Source organism: Chiroxiphia lanceolata, chromosome 1 (genome assembly GCF_009829145.1).
Source record: "Chiroxiphia lanceolata isolate bChiLan1 chromosome 1, bChiLan1.pri, whole genome shotgun sequence".
NCBI lineage: Eukaryota > Metazoa > Chordata > Aves > Passeriformes > Pipridae > Chiroxiphia > Chiroxiphia lanceolata.
In genome coordinates, this window is record NC_045637.1 from 58067748 (window position 1) to 58087394 (window position 19647).

Here is a 19647-nt window from a genome sequence, read left to right on the forward strand (position 1 = left end):
TGATCTAATTCATTTACACATTCATTGTGAAGTGTTGTCTACTCTACTTGGATAATTAAGCTACAGTAACGAAATGCCCAATTTCTCAGGCATAAACATTGTTTGCATACCTACTAACTCTAGCAGGAAGTTAGGTATTGAAAGCATTTTTTAATTGTATCTGAAATTTGGAAAGATAACTGTGAAACCTATTTTATATCAGTTGTGAATCATCTTCACTCTCTGCCGTCTCTCTAGTGTAGTGTTATTTTTCCAGTGTGAGCCTGGGTTTCAAATTAGAGTGTTTTTTCAGCATTAAGGCAGTAGTTTAAATTTTGTCAACATTCATTTTTATAGAAGTCTGTATTTTCCCCTTCTTATTCTAATACTATACACAGTAGTCTGGTATTCAGATTGCACTTCAAAATGAAAGGTCAGGTTGGAAAACATGTTTCAAAGGGTCTTTAGGACAGCAAGGAAATGGGGTTTTTGTATTGCAAATGAATGTCTATACAAACACTCTTTGAAGTGTGAATGTGTTTTTTTCAGTATGTGTTTAAAAATCCTAATTAAAAATTTGTTAAGGGAATAGGTCCACGTACACATGAACTGATCATATTTTAACTATTGCTTTAGAACACTAGGCTACGAGCCAAAACTAGAATAATCCCAGCAGGCTGTTTGTTTTTATGGGTTAGGCAGCAGATCAACTCTGACAGTATTAGAGCAGCACAGTTTGATAAAAAGTAACTTGTCTTGGGAAAATCCCTACATCCTTCACTGCTAAAGGTAGCTTATATGACTTAATATGCTTACTCTGCCCTGGTAGGTTTGATTTAAAACCACTGTCAGATAATGTAGCATTTAAGGTGGCATAACAAAAGCTAGTCAAGCAAGTTTGGTTTCCATTCTTAATTTTTTTAGGTTTCACTGAGACAAAGTGAAGAGTTTGTAACTGCTTATGTGGTAGTTGGTCAGAGTACAAAGTGAAAATGGGTACCCTGATGGTAACCCATGTGAAAGTCAGATATACTAATATTTAGCAATAGGGAACTAAGACTTAAAGGGGAGACTTGAGGTAAATATTAAAAATTTCTCTTTCTCTTGCATTTATTTAAATTTTTAAAAATTAAAATAGTTATTTTATATTCAATCTAAATTTACATAATGCCATGTACATTCTCCAAAAATGCTGAAAAATTTAAACTTCTTCATTTTTTTAAATCTCAGTTTTGTCTGGAGGGCAAAAAGGAATTATTCATTGTCCATCTACTATCAGATGTACGCATATTTCTTCCCATCAAAGTTCACTATCTTGCCCTGAAGTTACTACCTTATACTTAGCCTAATTTATTTTTAATATATTCATTCATTCTGTCTGGTTTTGTTTATTTATTTTTATTATCTACTTTTTCAGTTAACAGACAAGATTCTTACTGTTGTTATAGGCGTGATTTCCATTTAGTACTTACAGGGATCAACATTTACTTGGTAGAAGTTTCTTAAACACTTAATGCTCTGAAATAGCAGCTGGAGACCTGCCCTAGAGGCTGATATGCCATTCTTTGGCTAAATTCCTTGAGAGTGTTGTTACCATAACAGCTTATATTCCACATGCAGAGATGGGGAAAACTGTTCTCTTCGTGAATTGTTTTTGCCCTTTTATGATCCATTCTTTCACTTCTCTGATCTTGGGATTTCTCCTCTCCCCCATTATGTTGCTTTATTATGTTTCTCTTGTAATCTTGTGGTTTAAGACTTGCTATTCTGTCATGAAATGGTTTTTATTTTCTTCTTTTTTTTTAATGCCTCTTAGTACATTTTTACCTCAAGTCATGTTTTTCAGTCTCTTGTATCCCCTGGTCCTATAGTTGATTACTGTTCTTTTTCAAAATATGCTGAAGTCAGGAAAATGTGTTTTATCTTAAATACTCTGAATGCCTAATCCCCTAAGGGTTTGCCCAAACCCACAAGGACCAAATATCCTTAGAGGTTTGTTAGCATCTCTTTCTTAGACTCAAAAGTTAATGGAACTGAAGAGTTCTCTTGTTCAACTCCTGCTCACAGAAGAGCCACCTCTGAGGTCAAAGGTCTGAGCAAAGGTGGTTGCACAGGGTACTGTCCAGTTGTGTTGCCAGGGGTGGAGAACACAGTCTTTCTGGGCTGCCTGCCCCACTGCTTGGCTTTCTTCCTGGTGGAAATATTGCTCTTCGTATGCATTCTCAACATCTCGTCTCAATTTATGCCTGTTGTCTCTCTTCCTCCCACCAGGCACAGCTGTGAAAAGCTTGACTCTGTTTCCTAGATAACCTCTCTGCAGGTACTGGGGCACTGCGGTTTGATGCCCCCAAAGCCGTCCCTGCTGCAGGCTGGAGAAGCTACCCTGCACAGGGCAGGTGGTCCAGCTCTGGCTGTCCTGGGGACCCTCCTCTGAACTCACTTTGTCTTATCAATTTCATTGGAGTCCCAGAACTGGACATGGTATTATAGATGTGATCTAACGAGTGCTGGGTAAAGAAGAAGAATCCCTTCACTTATGTACAGCCTGTGCTTCTGTTAATGCAGCCATTTCCCTGGTCCCAAAGGTCTTTATGCTTTTCAGGCAGCACACTGCCTTTTTTAAGAGCCAAGATCACATCCAGCTCTGTCTGAAGCTATAATAAAACTTCTACTCTGTGGCAATTGTATTTAGTAGTGTCAAAGGAGCTGCTGCTAGCTGCAGATAGTAGGACTGAAAACCAAGCTGGAGGCAGATATTCAGTTGCTTTGAGATCCTGTCTGTAGTCCTTTCGTCCGCAGTGAGCCAACATTTCCCTTTCTCCTTTTGCAGACTGGCAGCAGCATTCAGAGTAGTTTTAGCATGTTGGTGCCTCCTTTGCCCATTTCTTGAGATGATAATTAACATAGCTCTTGCTTCTTGTATCGCTCTCTCACTGTTGCCATGCTGTCTCTGTTTTGAGGTGGTTCTTTAACTGTCTGGGCATCACTCACTGGAGTTCCTGCTCCTTGCCGCCGTGTTGGCTTTTGCTCTGTTACATTACTGCTTGTGTGGTATTACACAACAGATGGTAGTATGTGGGCCATTATAAGAGGATGAACAGTTGCATTTTGTAGCTCTCTCTTCTTCTTCTATTTTTTTTTTAGTTGGAAATTAAATAACAGGAAGGTAGTGTGCAATGCAAAACAGAAACCTATTTATGTAAATTCAGACCTTTTCCTCTGCCCGGGCAATTTCCAGGTCTCTGCACAGTGGAAATAACATTCAGTAGATGGAGTCGCAGAATCATTTCCCTCCCAGTTTCATATGGGAGGCACGTTTGGAAGAATTCAAGTAGGATATAACTCAGAATGGAGCACTTATGATTTTATACACGATTTTTATGGTTTTCATCTCTTTTGAACCTCCTTTCTTATTTACTGTGGAATTATAATTTTTGTAGTGATGCAAATGTAATATGTGATTTGAAAGTAATATTTTTGTAATTGTGGAAGAGTTATCTATTTAAACATATAATTTGATCACCAGAGCCCTAGATGTGTTATGTACAAACAGTCTTTACATGTTCAGGTAGCATAAAAGTAAATCCTAGATCTTGAACTGTGTGGCAGATTTTTAGTACAACAAGCAAACAAATAAATGTCCAGTGTGGGTCAGTGATGAGGTATGACAAATTAAAGAGAAAGTGTATTGAATTGTTCTTAAAATCCTTCTTCTTTGATAGAAATAAACTTAGTTCCGAAGAAAGTAGTCAGAAAAAAGGCAAATTACATTGACTGTTGTGAAAAAATGCATCCCAGTTACTGTAAACCTTTACTTAAATTAAATGTATTTTGTAATTTAATAGCCTTTCACACCTAAGAATGTAATTAAGATGTCTAAAAGAAAAGAAAAAATAACACAACTTCCAAACATGTTAAAGAATAAGTATCTTAAGATACATTGACATTGACTGTTTCATAATATAAAATATTTTGCTAGCATAATGAAAATGATCTTGTAATTATTTCCTCTTATTTTCCTAAGTAAAAAATGGTCTTTCAGAAAGAAGACTTTAAGTTGATAAAACATGGGTCACAGGAAAATTGTAGGTATTTTTTCCTTGTAAAAATAGGCTCTTAACATGGGTGAGTTGTTACGTCCAGTGGTCAGATGGAGAGAAGAGGGGGAGTTCTGAAATGTCATGTCAAGACAGGCAAGGACTAAAATGTTTTTAAAGAGGCCAGAAGTTTGTTACTAGCAATAGTTCCTTAATCTATTATCTGATCTCTCCTGGCTAGGCAGAGGTAATTGTCTACTTCAAAGACTTGATCTACTTTTATTTTTCATATAACAATCCTGAATAATTTCCTTAATTGTCAGTCTATACCTGTGTATCTTGCTTGGATTTAGGCCATGGCTATCTGACACTGCAAACTTTCTTATGTTAGTAAGTTTCCTGCACTTGAATTATTTACTAGGAATTCGCATCATGACTTTACACAAATGAAATTACAGTTGGTTTAGCTAGAGACAAGTGGAGTTGACGTCTGAAATCTATCAAGATATTTTTCATATGTTTTCATGTGGTTGGCACAGAAATGCACTAAAACTAATATAGACCAATCCTTTTGTGTTCCTTGTAACTCATTCCCCTGGCATCAGACAATGCTTGGGCATTCTGGCAGGGAGTAGGGAGTTGAAGCAATTTGGTATTAGCATCAATTTGGGATCTTCATACAGAAAGGTGACTTCAAGTTTCTGTGAACCTCTCAGATTACAAATTATTCTCATAAAACATCAGATTAGGGAAATCTTCAAGGAAACAAAAATTCTATTTCTTCTTTTTCAAAGTGAGGGCATTAGCTTTCTACTTTCTCTGATCCTCCTGCCTTTTTGACCCTATAACATGGGATTTGTTAACTGTTGGTTCATTTAAAGAGTCCTTCTTAGCTTCTCTTGTTTTTAAGCTTGATGCACTGTTCTATATTTTATTAATTTATTTTATTTAGAAAAAATTATGGAATTTTTATGCTGGTATGATAAAAAGAAGAAGCAGGGAGCTTCTTTTTTTTTTTTTTTTTTTTTTTTCCTTATGGTTAATCCACCCAGATGTGACTAGACAGCATTTACAAGGTGTTGATGTTTATGGACTTTATTATTCCTACATAACATTTACTTAAAGGAAGCAAGTAGAAGCTCTGAATGTGGTGCTCTTCCAACACATTTAAGTTTTGGGCTTATCTGCAGACCAAGATAAAGATAAACAGTGAGAATGAGAGGAAGTGCATTGCATTACTTGAAGCAATATTTGGATAATTCATGAGATAGCAAAAAGCTTATGATAGGGTCTTTTACTTTCTTGCTTAATGCTTGATGTACATCTGTGAAAAAGTTTTACATTTTGATGAACAATCTGAGACTCGTTAAAAAAGAATTGTGTCCAGATCAAGTGCATTTATTTTCAGCTGTACTTTTAAGGAATATTTGAGGTGATCCAAATTCCTGACTGTGAGAGGAACCAAGTTACAGTAATTAACATTGATGTGTAGCCCTGAGACCCTGATGCAAGTCATACCTAGTTTAATTTTGCGGGAGTGAGATGCTGCCTTACCAATCCTAGAAATTATCCTACCTAGTAGCCCTTCAGGCTTATGTAGGCTTTGATGTCCATTCATCAAATATTAATGAGAAGTAAAGAACAAGGATGTCTCTGATGTAGTTATGTCAAACCTTCAAGAAAGAAAAAAACCTGTTAGATATGAAAATTAAAAAAAAAAAAACAAAACAAACAACAAAGAAAGCTTGGCAAAGGAAAGTTTATTAACGTATAATTTAAGTAACAATTCTACATCTTTTCATCAACAAGTGTAAATAGTCTTTCTAGGGGAAAAGTGAAGTGGTCTTAGAGACTGATACAAAAACAGATCAACAAACCAAATAGAAAAAAAGAAGCAGCAAGGAAATGTATGCGTGGGCTGTTGAGTGATGAACATATGAGGCAGGAACTATTGATGAGGAGTAGGAGAACTGAGAAATGGTCCAGGTGCTAAGAGTCCTTATTACGGACCACACTGAGCAACATATGGAGAATGGCACTGAACGGTAGCACCACTGTCTAGTAAAGAACATCTAAGTTAACAAGCTAATGTTAGTGAAAAGTTGTAAACTATAGAGGATATATTTAGCTACTGGAAGAAATCAAAGGATAATGGTAGACAAGAAAACAATTTGCAAGATTTCTCACTGAGCAGGTAATATTAGGGATTTTATTTATTGATGAAGTTAATTTCATTCTAGAGAGTTACAAACGGGGAAAATAAGAAAACTGGTTTTCAAAGTCTTTTTGGTTTCGGTTGTTTTTAACTTTGCCAAAACTTTAGGCAAAGTATAATCCTGCAATGGGAAAATACCCATCTTTTTTTTTTGTGGAAAGTCTAGGTAAGACTCTTACATGTGTAATGGCACAGTAAATTTCCCCATTTTTTTTTTCCTACTGGTGCAAGTTAAACAATGGTCTAAGTAGTTTCAAAGTGCTATTTTGTTGTTGTGAAGAACAGCCATTATAATACCACAGGGAGCAGATTTTGGTATAATATTCCTTCCTTAAAAAATAGAATTACCTAAGGTACTATTCATTAAAAAGGAGGACTTTTTTATATAATTTTTCAATTTTATTAGTCTTTTAAAACCTCTTAAAGTCTGCAAAGAGATATTTTAAATTGTTTCAAAACAGTTCTGACTTTTTACTGGAGTTTTTTTGTCTTTTTGGTAGCTTTGATAATTTTCTCCATTTAAAAGAGTTTATTGATTTATATGTTTTTTAAAAATGATAGATAAAATTTAAGACAGAGCTTTAAAAATCCCTGAGATAAAGCAGTCTGGTTGCCAAGGCAAAGTTAATATTTTCCTTCATACAAAATAATCTAAACTCTCAGGTGTTAATTTTTTTAATTTTAAGTGTTCAGCAAGTAGAGAAATGACTCATACTCCACTGGCATTAAACCCAGAATTCAGAATTTGATTAACTTAATTCTCTCTAGCAATGGGAGGATAGACTTTCACAGTCTTGCCTCTGTCTTTCTGCTCTGATTATGGAGGGAAGCATACAGTATTTTTTAAAAGATTAATATGAAAGCAAATATTCATCTCTATTTGATATTAAAAATTACATAACCAATAGAAATACTAAGGGACTTATTCGATAATATGGCTCCTCTTGTTGTTAGAGTCAACTTGTGTTCCTGAAATGTGAACTGCTGGGGTTTCTTTCTGTCAACCTGCTGACTTGCCCAACAGATAAAAATGAAACTGCTCCTTCACCTTGTATATGGTTTGGTGTACACAAGCCAGCAACATGTTCTTTCTGCAAAGGAAAATAACAGTATCCTGGGCTACTTTAGGAGGAGTGTTACCAGAAGGTTGAGGGATGTGATCCTGACCCATTACTCTACACTGGTGTGGCCACACCTGGAGTGCTGGGTCCAGTTGTGGGCTCCTAGTATCAAAGAAGCATGAACACACTGGAGAGAGTACAATGAAGGGTCAAAAAAAGGATGAGGGAACTGGACTGAAGGTTCTCGTCTATTAGGAAAGGCTGAGAGAGCTGAAACTGTTTAGCCTGAATATGAGAAGGATCATTCATTATATATTTATTAATGAGAATATTCTCTACACTTGAAGGGTTTAGGGAAGACAGAGCCAGGATCTTTTCATTGATGCCCAGTGACAGGACCAGAGGCAGTGGGCATAAACTGAAATGCAGGAGGTTCCCTCTGAATATCAGGAAACACTGAACAAACACTGATACAGATTGCCTGAGAAGGTTGCTGAGTCTGACTCACCTTGGAGATACTAAAAAATCATCTGGATGTGGTCCCAGGCAATTAGGTGGTCCTGCATGAGCAGAGTGGCTGGACCAGATGACCTGTAGAGATTCCTTTCAACCTCAGCCATTCTGTGAATCTGTGAAATGTGCTGCTTTCTCGGATATGATGGGGATGAGTGCTAAAGCTCAGTTACTTTCTTTCTCTTTTTTTTCTGTCTGTTAGCTTGCCCAGTAAAATTAGTTATTTTTTCTAAAATGTGTATGTATAAATTCCCTATATCCTCAGAATATTATAACGACAATTATTATTTCTTTTGATTCTTGTAAAACAAAGCATTTCAATGAGAAAGATATAATTTTTAAATTTTTTTTTCAACTGGCAGAAATATTTTGTCCACCCATGTTAAACCTTTAAAGCATCTGACAAGACAATAGATATCTCACAGTATCTCATGGTAGTTTCAAACAGTCCGTTTTTATGGAAAGTTATATACAAGAGGAATATGACTTCTGTGTGAAACTACGAATGGCTCAAAAAACCTTGACTTTAAGAAAGAGAGTAAAAGGGAGTTTGGAAGAGGCAATTCATATAACTTTGCCTGTCACACTGGAGTTATAAGAAATTTTGTGCTGTCTAGGGAGGCAGTATGATTCCAGAGACAAAGGAAAATCAAAATGGATCCCCTGCAATGACACAGGCTTGGGATGGGCAGGCTGGGAGCAGGCCTGTGGGTAGGGTCCTGGATCTTGTTGCCTCAGCTAGTAAAGCTCCGTGGGCAGTATGAACAGCACCATGGCCAGTCAATACAGGCAATGATTATCCCCCTCAGTTCAGCACACGTTAGACAATATTTACAGAACTTCATCTGGTTTTGGCCCACCTGTTACAACAAAGATATTGACAAACTGGAGTTAGTTTTGCTGAAGGCTGTCAAGATAGACCCTAGAGCAATCTTCAGTTCTAATCTCAATTTAATCGTCAACACATAAACTTTACATTTCATACTTGTCTCAGTTTCTTTTACTGGCTTCTTGATGCCTCTCACTGCTCATCTGCTATAAATATTATTTGAAATATCTTTGCCCCAACATGTTCCATTTCTTTTCTGCACCATATATAATTTCTGTTGCCTTAGAAACATTTCTTCCAGCCTATGAAAAGGAATGCTAGACCTGTATACTGGGAGCATAAGAATTTCAAAGAAAAACAAAAAAACCCGCACCTACTTTCAATCCATTTTTTCCATAGTCATAGATGGCCAGACTCATGTGGATGACTTTTTTTAGAAATCAATTCTACCTGAGGCAAATGTCCTGCCTGAATAAACCAACTATAAACAGATAAATTTTGCCCAGAGTTCCAAGAAACTGAGAAAAAGATTTTATAATATGAGGTGTTAAGCAGATTAATATCAGCTGTGCCACCAGCTCTGGTTTTAATAACGTATTTTTCTTCCATTTGTATTAATAGTAGTTATCTACTTGCATCAAAAGAAAATGGAAATAGACTGAATTTTTTATGCCGTAAATTTGCTGGAAGGGTATTTTTTTGTAGATAAACTTTTCAGATATTTAGAAAATAAAATAAAACTTTGAGTTCTTTTGGGGGTGCCTGTTACACTTTAAAGACAGATGAGGATCTATTCTTACAAATGTAGTGATACTATTTGACATATTAATTGAGTTACCGCACTTAACTAATAAAACACTGTCCTTCCTACATTAGGTTTTCTATTTGATGTAGTTTCTGAAACTGATCCAAGTCGTATGAATATAGAAATTGAAAAATAGATTGCCGAAAATCATAAGGCTGACTTGATGTCATTGTAAACAATGATTCCAAGTAGGACTTTATTAGAGAACTAGAGCATTTCCTTTTTAATACATTATATTTTATAGAAAGTTTTGCAGCTTTAGATTCTACCTATTTCTGTGTTTTTATCAATTAAAAAGCTTATAAATATAAATAAGCTTAGGGGGTGTTGTGGTTTAGGAATGGTATTCCCCAGTTTAGTTCTCCCACCAAAACTTAAAACCACAGTGCCGTTCACTCATTCCCCCCTTCCCTTCCCCCTTCCTAGTCTGGAAGGACAGAGTTGAGAATTGGAGGCACAAAAGATGCAAATCACTGGTTGAGATAAGAACAATTGACTGGAAACAGTGATGAGATAAGAAAACTAGCACTAACAGCAGCAATATTAATAAAAAAATGTGTAAGGCTAAGAAACAATTTACACAGAAAGCCCACGACAAATATGGATCAGCTCTTCCCCACCAGACTTTCTCTCCACTGGAAGGAACACCCTTCTCCTGGGAAGTGATCACTTTGAGTCCCTTACTCCCGACTCGGCAATGTAGTATGGAATAACATCTGGGCCTTAACCAGGACCCTTTCCCAACTTCTATAAAAAATTACCCCTGACCTGGCAGAAACCAAGACAGGGGGAAAATAGTAAAATTTTTATAGTAAAAATGGAGCAGTTAAGGTTAATATTTTTATTTGTACTATTTGTACACTGGTCTAAAATACTTTTCTTCATTTTAAGGTAACTGAGCTGCACAATATCAAAAACATAACCAGATTGCCTCGGGAGACAAAGAAGCATGCAGTGGCAATTATCTTTCATGATGAGACATCAAAGACATTTGCGTGTGAGTCAGGTAAGCAATTGGTACTGCATCTCTAGCTTGAAGAAATCAAGTTACATGTCAAAGTCTGGCTCAGATGAATTAACTTATAATGCCAGATAGAAATCCTTAGCTTAAAAGAATTTGTAGTAAACAAAACTTTGCAGTTTGAGATCTGGGTGTTTTAGGGTTTGGTAGGGTTTTTTTAATTATATGCTGAGAGGTGTTGGGGTGTTACAGAACTCTTTCTTCCATTATTTATCTTTGACTGCATGCAGATGGCCTAAAGGCTAGAGATTTTCAATTAAACTTGTAAAACTGAGTGAAAAATAAGATGTTATTAAGTCAAGATGTGAAACATTCTTTTTTTAAGAAGTTTTGCTATAGGCACTTACTAAACTCATAATTACCATGCCATCGCAAATAAGAGGTAAATACCAGCTAAAACCTCAGGATATTGTAAAGCAGGGTGTCAAGCAATCTGTAGTTTGAGCGACTACATAGCATAATGAATGAGTTGAGAACAAAACTTGGGCTTTATGGTACTACATAATGGCAGGTAGTTACTTGCAAGACACTGAACATTGCAGTATTAAAGTGCACTATTTTCTTGTTTGAAAGTACAGTTGCAGACATCTGTGTACTAGGGTATATTTTAATGGGAAAAAAAGTTTTTAAAAATAATGGGAAATTTTTTAATGGTAAACTTTCTGGTTTTTTCATGGCATATTTGAAAGGCATTTAAAAAGTTTATATATATAATACTATACATACTTTTAAAATATATACATATGTAAAATTAAATATAGGGTGAAGGGCCTAGAGGGGAAGCCATATGAGGAGTGACTGAGGTCACTTGGCTTGTTCGGTCTGGAGAAGAGGAGACTGAGGGAAGACCTCACTGCTGTATTCAAAATCCTCATAAGGGGAAGTGAAGGGGCAGGCACTGATCTCTTCTGGCTGGCAACCAGTGACAGGACGTGAGGGAACAGCATGAAGCTGTGTCAGGGGAGGTTTACACTGGATATCAAGAAAAGGTTCTTCACCTAGAAGATGGTTGGGCACTGGAACAGGCTCCCCAGGGAAGTGGTCACAGCACCAAGCCTGTCAGAGTTCAAGAAGAGTTTGGACAACCCTCTAAGGCAGATAGTGTGACTCTAGGAGATGGTCCTGTGCAGGGCCAGGAGCTGGACTTCAATGATTCTTGTGAGTCCCTTCCAACTCTGCATGTTCTATGATTCTATATTAATACTATCATATAAACATTGCATCATGTACAGTCTAAATAATAAATTAAATAAAGTGAAACAAAGTTTGAGAAATGTAGAGGAAGTTAAAAGTGTGTAAGGTCATTAATTATGTGGATTTTGAATGAAATATTACAAATGTTGATATATATATCCCATCATGAAAGATGGATTGACAGTTCTGTTTGTTAGTTAAGTTTAAAAACACGCACATATAAAATCTCTGTTTCTCTACGAGTTTAACAGATCATTAGATAAGTATCCACATTAAAGATTTTGATTTCTATTGTGTAGAATTAATAGTTATTCTATAATACGATTAATAATTGAATAAAAACATTTTAATACATTCCAACAGCACTGAAATCAGTTCTATGGAAACTTTTCCATCTGCCTACACATACATTCCCCTCGTTTTCTAATTAAAAGATCTTGTTCCTTCCCTAAAATTACTATGGTTCGGGTATGTTTGAAAAGAGTGACAGTGGATCATAACTTCAGACTTCTTTCACCAAAGAAGAGGGAAACCTAAGGAAGTTCAGCGTATCTGGGCCACTTATCCCTTTCTTCTGTATCAAAAGTGATGCAACTCCTTAACCTTGAACCGAATTGTATATACAAGTCACATGTACCTTAGGGTGCTAACAGGATGCCAGTATGAGATGCCTTTCCTTAAGGGTATGCTCTGTGCAAAGGTGTGTTTTGAGTGGACAGAGGCTTGGGTGAAGTGGCAGACCACTGGAGAGCTTTTGGATGGCAATCAAATTTCAGACCAAGAGCAGCGATATAGTAGTAGGTGCCTGCTCTAGACCTTCTCATCAACAAGAGAAGGCAGATGAATCGTTCTTAAGAGAGGTGGAAAAAGCCTCAGTACCAGACATTGGTGTTCTTGAGTGAATTTAACCACAACAGTAACTACTGGAAGGCCAATAAGGCTGAACACAAGCAATCCAGATTTCTGGAACAGATTGAAGACAATTTGTTGATACACATGGTCAATAGTATGATGAGGGGAGATGTTTGTTCAGGGAGGTGCTTGTCAGGACCCTTTGTCCTTGAGGGACAAAGAAGCCCTTAGCCTCTTCCATAGTCCAAAAATTAGTAGAACACAGAATGGATAAAGACACTATAAAGTAGACAGAAAATAGGTTCGTCTTAAAAAGCCAGACTTGCAGCCAGTAGATGGTGGATCCCTCAGGGATCAGTGCTGGGACCAATACTATTCCATATCTTTGTTGACAACCTAGATGATGAGATGGAGATTACTCTCAGCAAGTTTGCAAGTTACGCCAGATTGAGGTGACCCAAATTGGGAAGGGAGGGCTGCTGTCAGAGGGACCTGGACAGGCTGGAGAAGTGGGCTGACAGAAATGTTATGAATTTCAGCAAGAACAAATGAAAGCTCTTGCCCCTGGGTTGTGGTAGTTCCAGCCATAAGGCACTTTTGGGGTCTACTGTCTGGAAAGCAGCTCTGCAGAAAAGCTCTGGGGTCCTGGTGGACAGCATAGCCTGAACAACATTAGTGAAGGTGTTGACAGCAGGTACAGGGAAGTGATCTTTCCCTTCTGTTCAGCACTTGTAGGACCACAACTGGACTACTATGTCCAAGTTTTTTGCCCTTAGCACAAGAATATTGACATACAGGAGTGAATCCAGTTAGGGCCACCAAGAGTCAGGGTCAGGAGTACCTGATGTATGAAAAGAGACTGAGAGCTAGACCTGTTCATCCTGAGAAGAAACAACTTCAGAGGATCTTACTGCTCCCTACAGCTCCCTGATGTGATAATACAGAGAAGATGAAGCTATAAAAGTGTCAGATACTTTGCCATTTCTGAAAGACTACAAATCTTAGCTGTGGGTATGGTGGAGTTTCAATCAGTTTGCCTTTCTCCATGCCTTCAGTTTATCTGAACAGTATAAACCGCATCATAACTATCAGATGAGAGAGATACAGTGTTTTGTTTCATTAATGTATGACTCTCTTGAGGTCCAAATCTTTTGTGTGTTCTGAACTAGGAGAATACAGTCTAAAACAAATTTCTTTGCCAAGTCACTTTCACAATGAATTCTGTCTTCTTAAAAGGAACTGTTACCATTTTCACTGATGCTGAAATGTGTCAAGTACTTCACTGTCTTTTATGAAACGTATCAAACTTTAAGGAATATTTAGAGAACTGCTTATTATTTAAAACAAATTTTTTTTCTTCACATGTTTAGTGGCAGTGGTTCATATGGAAAAATGAGTAGACTTTTAACAGCCTCATGATTTATAGTGGTGTACACACAGTGGGGTTGGTTTTGGCAAATCAGGCCGCTTCTTTCGTTAACACAGTAATAGCTTCACTCTATTAATACCTCTTCTTTCACATGGCTTCAATGGGAAGGGAACATTCAAGTGGTTTTGACTCAAGTCAAAAATCTTCTAGAATCATAACTGGTTGACCTTGAATATTTTGTGACCCTGAAGTTTCATAACGTGAACATTTTTCCACCATGAAGTCTTTGAATATACAGAAGCAGATACCTTGTTTCCTATTATCTTGACTTCCAGAGACAGATGGAACAACAGTGACACTGAACCCTTGCAGAAAGTTTACTGAGCATAGAGTCAATAATTCCTTGGAGATGAGGAGAAAGTATTACTCAAATCTGAGTTGATTTTATATGGGGACTGAACAATGTGACATAGGGCTTTTGTCAGCATTGTACCAGGAGATGATTTAAAATAACAGTATCACTTTGGTTTTGATAGTATGAGCTGATATCTTTCTCTCTGTGCAGTCTTAAAATCCGAGAAGCAGCACATTTTTCTGGCACATAGCTTTCTTAATTGTGGAATTAAGCACAATAAAATGCTATTCTGTTTTAAAATAGGTCTCTAAAGTTGCAGAACACTTTGGTTCTCCCCAGAAAGCCTGAGAGTTGCGATACCAGCCCACTGGGTGTGCTGGCTCAGAGCCTGTGTTTTTTTCCTGAGCTCCTGCAGCTTTTAGTCCCTCAGCTTGCTTATTGTCTTCAAGGCAGCTACTGGCAAGTCTGAGCCCTGGGTGGGCTGTAGTCTCTATATTTCCATTAGGATTTCAGCAAATTAGTCATCTGAGGTGCATCTAATTGTTTGTAATCTTCATTTGCTAAAGAAAACATTCTACAGAAAAACAAATAAAAATCCTCCATATGTTTTTGTTATCATCTAGCTGTTCCCATCCCTGCCACCAGTGCTTCTGACATCTACAACAGCTGTAGAAATCTGTTCAATTCTGAAACCCTATTGAAATATTTTGAAGAACAAACCAGTCACCAATATTACAGTTCCCTGAATAAAACCATGGGTCAACAAGTCTTTACAGAATTATCCCCCTTCAGGAAGAATAGGAAGCTTCTTGCTGTCACTTAATCTATTTCTGGCATCTGCTCTAGCAGCAGAACCTTGTGACTTTGGTGATTAGCAAACGACATTTTTAAATTCTCTGTTATCATGAGGATTGTTTCAGTGGAAATAAACTAATGAGAAGTCATGGCTGATTAACTAACATGAAAAATAGTATATAACTCAGTGGACTTCAGACAGACTCTAAAGAGTGGGAATTCTTCTTCAGACCTTGAGAAACTACTTCTACCTTAGCAAGGAACATGGTACAGGTCTCAATTTCAGCCTCCCAGAAAATCATGTGAAAGTTATTGACTTTAAGGGAATTTTTACAGATTTATTTTTAACAAGAATCATGAAATTATGAGTTGCTTCAAAAATAGGGAAGTGCAAAACTTTCAAGTTGCTAACACATTGAATCTTGAGACAGAATTAAATGTTGCCAAACATATAAGCAGATTAAGGGGAGGGGCAGAATACTGTGAAGAAAATTGAAATAGTTTTGGGGAATTTAGCATACTTACTCCAGCAAAATAACAGTTTAAAGATGTTACTGTTGTCTTTTAAATACATAAAGGAGTTAAAAAGTGGAAAGTTTTTAAGATATAAAGTGACCTTATCATAAGAAAAAATACAGAATATATGCCCAGTATCATTCTGTGTTGCTGTGGCCATTCAAATAGCAGAAATAACATAGACTGAAAATTTAGAGTAAAATTTCTAGGAGTTAAAAGAGTAGGGTTCCACAAAGCCTCAAACAAATCCTTCTCCTTTCCCATATGGTTTATTTTCTGCACTCTGAAGTGTATTATCAAGGAAATAGAGAAGTTCTTTTAGCTCTGGGTTCCAGCTACTGGGTTTGAGGTGCTGTCTTTCCCTGATAACTTTGTTAAAAAAAATTGTTGGGATGGGTTTTGTTTGGTTGGGTTTGGGGGTTTTTTGTTATTGTTGTTGGGGGCTTTTTAAGGTAGGTGTAACTGTCATATTTTGTATAGTTTATAGCCATGCTCAGATGCATGTATCTGTTAAGAAGCAATTCTTCCTGCAAGCCTGATATCTGTAGTGTGACTGTAAGACAAGTGTCTAGACTGAGACAGGTGTTCTGAAATGACCTTTAAACTCTCACAAAACTTGTAGATATGATGCAGTGAGCAATGGTGGCTGTGCAGGACCAGCAGTAAAATTAAATTGGTGGACATGAGTACTGATTAAAGCTAGAAGTTTATGATGCTGTTATGGAAGCCAGTAGCATGATGAGGATTGTGCCTGAATAATAGCTAGCTTTCAAGGAGTGATGCTTCTGGGTTGCATTAGTCAGTGGAGCTTGATTTTCCCTTTGTCAGCAAAATATTAAGTGATACAAAACCCCGATTGTTTTACGCTTAGTGGACCCACCAGCACAGGTTTGTGTAAAATCTATTTTAATTTCTAAATGACAGAATGTGAGGAAAATTGATGAACTTGTAAACCTATTGATAAAAAAAACAGGGAGGTTGAAAATAGTATGAAGACAGAGATAAGAGAGAAAACAGATTAGGACTGAAAGGTGATTTCAGTGATTTGAGTATAGAATGAGTTGTAACATGAGGGGAAAATCACAGAGAAATCTTAAAACTGCAACTGTTAAACAAATGCAGATATTCCCCAAGATACTGATATTTTTCTGTCTTCTCTTCAGTACAATGCCCCACTCTGTATAGAAGTAGATGAATTGAAGGGCTTTCTTTCTTTCCAGGCATGCATGAACTACGGTTCTAGAGTCATTACAGCCAACAAACACCTTAATTATTCTTAAAAGGCTATACTTTGGCATTCCCTTAAAATTTTCCCTATTCAAGTCCTGGGGAAAGTAAAATTGGGTTATTGCAAAGTGTTTATCAGCTACTCTATTTGAAAATTCTGGTTTAGGGATTTATCCATTCTTGTGGTTGTTTTGGCTCAATCCACCATTCTTATTTCTTGAATGTCTTTCTGCTGTGATGGTTACCTTGATAAAACTCTTTTATACATCAATAACATAAACAGTCTTTTTCTTCTGTATTCTTATACTTTCAGCTTTTTCTGAGTACAGTCAAACTGAGATAAGTAAGTCTTGTTATAACTCTGCAAAAAAAGTTTTACTTTGTCAAAGTTGAAAGATTGTTCGTGTTCAAGTGGCAATGTGTTCAGCAATGTGAGGGTTTTTTTTAGTTTTGTACATATTTTTTTCTTTTTAGATCTCTTTTCACCGTTTGTTGGTGTTGCTGTGTTTGCTTTAAAAAAGTAAAATTACATTGCTGCTATCATTTGAAAAGGCACAAATTCAGTTCATTTTTGTACTGAAAAAGTTTCTGGGCAAATTACTACTGGTTATGGGCTGGGCTTTTCCTCCTTGATAGTTTTCCCAAGCAAAAATGTTATGTGCTGAAAGAATTTGACAGATGTCAGTGGAATATTAGATGTAATTCATATAACTCTGTCCTTTGACTGTTAAGAAGCCTGGAGGTTTTGGATTAAGATTACTGTGAAGCATTAAGTCTTCGAGATGAAGCATCAGTGATCATACCTGCAGTTATTACTAACAATACAAATGGCTACATGAGCTTTAAAAAAAAATTAAAGTTCCCGTTTTTGCTGTTAGTTTTGTGAATTTGAAGCTCAAGAACCATAGAGGTGATGGAAGTGAAGAACAGCTTCCCAAAAAACGTTTGGGTACTGGAAAGAAGAATACAAAAAGTTCACCTTTTGGATACAGCAAAATAAACCTATATAGTTGAAACTATTCCAAAACATGGTATATTTCTTTGCTAAGGTGTCAGGGATTGTTCTAATAAAGTTTATGAACATGGCTTTTCTGCTTTCAGATTTTGTTTATATATATATATATTTAATGAAGGAACCTGCCCTCTCTGTAAAGCATATGGCTCACTGAAGATCAGATACATGTTCTCACTTCCACACATGCCACAATGTTTGAGATCCAAAAAAGAGTGAAAAGAAAGGCATTGAATGAAGTTAAATATGTTGCTCTGGATTCTTGCATTCTCCCTTTTTTATCATAATATTTGAAACACTGTCCACTTTCAGGGCAAAGTTCAGTCTGAGTCATGGTAATAAACGTTAAAGTCTAAGATTAATATTTAGAATGTATATTCTTTTGTTCTGGAGAAGTAGTTCCCTTTTCATTAATAAGGAGTTTTAGTTTCTAATTTTTTTCATTTTGCCTATAAGTATGCGTCTCTGTTCTAACATTTATGAATTAGAAGTATTGGATTTTTCCTCTCACTTCTCATAGTTGGTTGCCTGTTGATCCTTATTTTTCTTAGTTACCTGTTTGAAATACATTGTTAAAATTTTCTGACACACATTGGTAATAAGTATTACTAGCAAATGGAATGAATACAGAAAATTATACTCCATCTTCATACCCATTGATGTAATAGGTTCTGTGCTATTGCTTTCCATCCTTTCCAGCCACTTCTAGGTTATTAATTGACTGCAGACTTAGTTCTAAAATTAATTAGGATTTTAAAAAATATTTTGGGAAGACAAACTCTTTTTTTTTTTTTTTTACTAGAATAGTCATATGCTAAATTTGAAAACAGTAGATACACAAAATGGTCACCATCCTTTTAGCACTTCTTCCAGGCAGTTTCCTGAGCTGGGAATGCTGCTGCATTCTCAATTTGTAGGGCAAATGTGGGACAACAAGGAAATAAAGTTAAATTCCGGACAAGCATACACAGGTACTGTGACAAAATAAGTAGGCAATCTGTAACATTTCTAAATGCAGAAATTGGGAAAGGTAAACTTGCTCAGAGACTGCAATATGGGAAACTCTAAATTTAAGCCATGGAAAGTCAAAAAGTTGAAAGTTGATATTTTTTTTCCTTCCCTAAATTTTCCTTATGTAGTTGTGTATATTGCAGGGGTTATAGGGATTCAGTTGCCTTTGCTGTTTACGTACTGTAAACTTGTCTGGAGACTCTTTAACAATGTCTAACATAGTGGATCTAGATAAGTACTCTCCATGATATTTGAAAAGTCGTGTCAGCCAGGTGAAGTCCCAGGTGACTGAAAAAAAGAAAAAAATGGAAACATTGTACCCATCTTTAGAAAAGGTAGAAAGGAAGACCCTGGGAACTACTGGCTTGTCAGCCTAGATGATCTTTAAGGTCCCTTCCAACACAAGCTATGCTGTGATTCTAGGTAGAGAAGTTCAGTATTATTCTTTCTTTCTGGACAACTGTATTGAAGTGTAGACACTGTAGGTGCATTCCTTAACACAGTTGTACTTGAAGAAATTGAAATTTGTACAAAATATAAACTGCTCCCGTAGGAACAAAAGTCAAACAAGATAGCTAAGATAATAGTGAATCATCCATTTTGGAGTGTATGTAGAACTCCTCAAGAGTAAAGGAGTTGAAAAAAATCTTCCTGCCTGCAGAAACTGAGCAACTTCAGAAGAAAAAGAGAAGAGAGCAAGGAGATTTCAGCTTCATCTGATAGACGGTGCGAGGTTAGCACTATCTTGAATATTGAATTTAGAGAGGCTAGGAGAATATGAATCTCAAAGCCTCTGCCCTAGAAGTTCAGCATACAGTTACCTTTCCCAGTAAGCACAGAGTGGAGGTAGTTTAGT

At 36.6% G+C, this 19647-nt stretch overlaps 1 protein-coding gene across 1 annotated transcript in view; it reads left to right on the top strand.

Moving 5' to 3' along the window:
• The window catches only part of DOK6 (docking protein 6), a 242258-nt gene that overhangs the window by 105413 nt on the left and 117198 nt on the right, over positions 1–19647 (top strand). The window contains exon 3 of the mRNA XM_032681379.1: positions 10331–10445. Within this exon, the coding sequence (XP_032537270.1) occupies positions 10331–10445 (115 nt within the window). The remainder of the gene's footprint in view (positions 1–10330; positions 10446–19647) is intronic.